Source organism: Rhinopithecus bieti, unplaced genomic scaffold, assembly GCF_001698545.2.
Source record: "Rhinopithecus bieti isolate Rb0 unplaced genomic scaffold, ASM169854v2 scaffold_77662, whole genome shotgun sequence".
NCBI lineage: Eukaryota > Metazoa > Chordata > Mammalia > Primates > Cercopithecidae > Rhinopithecus > Rhinopithecus bieti.
The window spans coordinates 786,279-790,810 of record NW_016829485.1 but is presented as its reverse complement, the minus strand read 5'-3'; the positions used below and the strand labels follow the sequence as shown (position 1 = coordinate 790,810).

The window sequence follows — 4,532 nt, the reverse complement described above, 5'->3', positions numbered from 1 at the left end:
AGGATAAAATGTTCAATTGTAGTTCTCTTGCCAGCAATACTTACTAAAAAAGATTATGCAGAGCATCCGAACAGCTCAGACCATACTCTTCACACACGGAGTCACTAGGGGGCAGCTGAACAAAAGGAATGAGGCTTTGCAACTAAAAAAATAAAAAAATTCAGTTACTACAGTTACTTCCTAATAAAGACAGAGTGGACTTACCTGTTTTCTTTCTTAGTCAAGCTATCCACATTACAAGCACAAAAAAATTAAAAGAATCTTTTTTTTGTTTTGGTTTTTGAGACAGGGTCTCCCTCTATTGCCCAGGCTGGAGTGCAATGGCTCAGCCATACCTCACTGCAGCGTCAAACTCATGGGTTCAAGCCATCCTCCTGCCCAGCCTCCCGAGTGAGCAGCTGGGACTACAGGTGCACATCACCACACCTGGCTAATTTTTTAATTTTTTTTGTAGAGATGGGATCTTGCCGTGTTATCCAGGCTGGTCTTAAATTCCTGGGCTCAAGCGATTCTCCAACCTCAGAATTGTTGGCCAGGCGGTTCAAACACATAATCCCAACCATTTCTTCTCCTGAAGTGCTGGGATTACATGTGTGAGCCATCGGGACAACACTTTTGATTTTATGATACGAGAAAGATGAAACAAGTAGCTACTTATTCATAACCCACACACTGCCCACAATAACTTGTATTTTTTTCAGAGAGAGATTGAAAGGATGCAGTACATGAGTGTCTCTGGAAGAATAAAATGGAACACATTCAGCTCTGAACATTAATTTTGTGATAGGTACTTTTTTTTTTAAGACGGTGTCTCGCTCTGTGGCTCAGGCTGCAGTGCAGTAGTGTAATCTCAGCTCACTGCAACCTCCATCTCCTGGGTTCCAGCGATTCTCCTGCCTCAGCCTCCCAAGTAGCTGGGACTACAGGCGCCCACCACCACGCCCAGATAATTTTTGTATTTTTAGTAGAGACAGGGTTTCACCATATTGGCCAGGCTGGTCTCAAACTCCTGACCTCATCATCTGCCCACCCTAGCCTCCCAAAGTGCTGGGATTATAGACGTGAGCCACTGCACTGGGCCTCGTGACAGGTGCTTTAAAAATCAATTCTTAGTATGGGCGCAGCGGCTCACGTCTGTAATCCCAGCACTTTGGGAGGCCGAGGCAAGTGGATCACTTAAGGTCAGGAGTTCGAGACCAGTCTGGCCAACAAGATGAAACCACGTCTCTACTAAAAATACAAAACATTAGCTGGGCCTGGTGGCACATGCCTGTAGTCCCAGCTACTCAGGAGGCTGAGGCAGGAGAATCGCTTGAACCCAGGAGGCAGAGATTGCAGTGAGCCGAGATCACGCCACTGCATTCCAACCTGGGTGACAGAGCAAGACTCCATCTCAAAAAAAAAAAAAAATCGACAGGTGTAGTGGCTCACACCTGTAATCCCAATACTTTGGGAGGCCGAGGCGGGTGGATCACGAGGTCAGGAGTTCAAGACCAGCCTGGCCAACATGGTGAAACCCCGTCTCTACCAAAGATACAAAAAATTAGCCGGGCGTGGTGTCACGCGCCTGTAATCCCAGCTACTCGGGAGGCTGAGGCGGGAGAATTGCTTGAACCTGGGAGGCGGAGGTTGCAGTGAGCCCAGAGAGCACCACTGCACTCCAGCCTGGGTGACAGGGCGAGACTCCGTCTCAAAAACAAAATCAACTCTTAGATTTTATTCTCCATTCTACTGGAAGGGACAATGGAAAGCTGCCATAACATCTAGAGCAGTAAGAGGCGTTGCAGTAACCAGCCAACGCTACCTGCTTCTGCCCAAACACACAGCCGATATTTTCCTTTATGTTGGGGCTTCCACCTGTGCACACCACAGGCTGTCGTTTTCCTTGTCCAAGCTGATTGGTGCAACTTACACGGATGCCTGCTGAAATGATACAGTATGCCTGTAAGACCTGGACCATTTTGGCATACTCCTGTTTAAAAAACACAAACACAATATTCTGCGTCACTTTAATATTATAGGAATTACACAGCTCAAGTTATAACATCCAATGCAAGGTTCTCACATCATCGCACAAATCAAGGGAAGCACTGTTGACAGAATGATCTGTAAAGAGGTATCTTCCTATATTCTACAGAAAGGAACGCAGAGCTTTTGGCTCCTGGTCACAGTCCTCTCACTTCCCAATGTGCCATGTGTCCTGGTAAAACACCTAAAAAGTACAGCCTGTAATCCCGGCTACTCAGGAGGCTGAGGGCAGGAGGATCACTTGAGACCAGGAGTACAGGACCAGCCTGGGCAACACAGCAAGACCCTGTCTCTACAAAAAATTAAAAAAAAAAAAATTAGCCGGGCGTCGTGGCATGCGCCTGTAGTCACAGTTACTCAGGAGGCTGAGGTGGGAGGATCACTTGAGCCCAGGAGTTCGAGGCTGCAGTGAGCCATGATTGCACCACTGCACTCCAGCCTGGGTGACAGAGAGAGGTCCTATCTCTAAAAATGAAAATTAAAAAACTGAAATGTACATTGTGTTTGATTTTATAATCTCTCCTTTTGAAATGTATCTTTGTATAATAGAAAGACTGGCACAAGCATTTTGATATGCAAAGAGATACACAAAAATGTTCACTGAAACAATCTCTATGAAAAAATAGAAACAACCTAAGCAAGCATCATCAAGGAGTTAATTAATTAATTGTGGTATAGCCATATTGCAGCAGAATGACAAAGAAGAAGGCAGTGCACACCGACTAAAGAAGACAATCACAATATGCTAAGTAAAAAGTCAGTTATAGGGCCAGGCATGATGGTTCACAGCTGTAATCCCAGCACTTTGGGAGGCTGAGGCGGGAGGATCGCTTCAGCCCAGGAGTTTGAGACCTGCCTGGGCAACACAGATGGACCCATCTCTACAAAAAATACAAAAATTAGCCAGGCATGGTAGCATGGGCCTGGAGTCCCAGCTACTTGGGAGGCTAAAGTGGGAGGATCCATTAAGCCTGGGAGATCAAGGCTGTAGTAAGCTGAGATTGTGCCACTACATTCTAGCCTGGGTGAGAGAGCAAGACCCTGTCTCAATTAAAAAAAAAAACAAAAACCAAAAAAAACTTTCAACCACATACAATTCTGTATTACTTGCATGCTGTACATACTATATTACTTGCTTTCATTATATTAACTTATGGATTTATCTTGAAAATTATTCCAGCAGTTACAAACACATGAAATTAAAAGGAGTCTGAAAAGATATACAAACTGTAAGTAATGGTTATCTCCAACAAACATAAGTTCTACATTCCTGTATTTTGCTAAGGCACTAACTTTTTTACCATAAGATACAAAAAAAGAGTAAGTTTTCTCTATTCTAAAAAATTTAAATTTTGAAAAAATGTAATAAAGTTAAAATTAGCAGCCGAGTGCAGTGGCCTGTAATCCCAACATTTTGGGAGGCTGAGACAGGCGGATCACTTGAGGTCAGGGGTGCAAGACCAGCCTGGCCAACATGGTGAAACCCCATCTCTACTAAAATACAAAATTAGCTGGGCGCGGTGGCACACACCTGTAATCCCAGCTACTCGGGAGGCTGAGGCAGGAGAATCACTTGAACCCAGGAGGCAGAGGTTGCAGTGAGCCGAGATCACACTACTGCAATCCAGCCTGGGTGACAGAGTGAGAAGACTCTATCTAAAAAAAAAAACAAAAAGTTAAAATTAGCACCAAATGCTTTACAGGTAAAATAAAGTTTTTAGCTGCATATGTTTAAATAACTTTTTAGATTATAAAAAATACACATACAAAACAGAAAGGCACAAAGACAGCAAAAACTGCATGGGATCTCACATCCAAGGATAACCGCTGAGAACATGAAAGTGCTGACTCTTCCAGCCTTTATACTATACACATCTAGGCCTGTTGTTTTGTTTTTATAAAACTGGAATCATGTAATACAGACAGTTTTATAATCTGCTTTTTAAACACAACAACTATACAACATTTAGCTGTTTTCATTTGCATTCAAATTCATAAGGGTTCCAATAACTCATTTCTCAGAAAACCAAGAGAAATATTCTTTTTTTTTGAGATGGAGTCTGGCTCTGTGCCCAGGATGGAGTGCAATGGCGTGATCTCAGCTCATTGCAACCTCTACCTCCTGGATTCAAGTGGTTCTCCTGCCTCAGCCTTCCGAGGAGCTGGGACTACAGACGCACGCCACCAGGCCCGGCTAATTTTTGTATTTTTAGTAGAGATGGGGTTTCACCATTTTGGCCAGGATGGTTTCGATCTCTTGACCTCATGATCTGCCCGCCTCAGCCTCCCAAAGTGCTAGGATCACAGGCATGAGCCACGGCGCCTGGCCAAGAAATATTCTTATTAAAATGTAAGTACATAAGGCCAGGCATGGTGGCTCAGGCCTGTAATCCCAGCACTTTGAGAAGCCGAGGTGGGTGGATTATCTGAGGTCGGGAATTCCAGACCAGTCTGGCCGACACGTTCAAACTCCGTCTCTACTAAAAATACAAAATTGGCCGGGC

At 44.3% G+C, this 4,532-nt stretch overlaps 1 protein-coding gene across 1 annotated transcript in view; it reads right to left on the bottom strand.

Moving 5' to 3' along the window:
• Positions 1–4,532, bottom strand: part of PMS2 (PMS1 homolog 2, mismatch repair system component) — a gene marked incomplete at its 3' end in the record, with an annotated part of 33,401 nt that overhangs the window by 20,936 nt on the left and 7,933 nt on the right. Inside the window, exons 5-7 of the mRNA XM_017864759.1 lie at positions 3,216–3,238; positions 1,805–2,007; positions 45–142 (exon numbers count right to left, since the gene is read on the bottom strand). Of these exons, the coding sequence (XP_017720248.1) occupies positions 45–142; positions 1,805–2,007; positions 3,216–3,238 (324 nt within the window). The remainder of the gene's footprint in view (positions 1–44; positions 143–1,804; positions 2,008–3,215; positions 3,239–4,532) is intronic.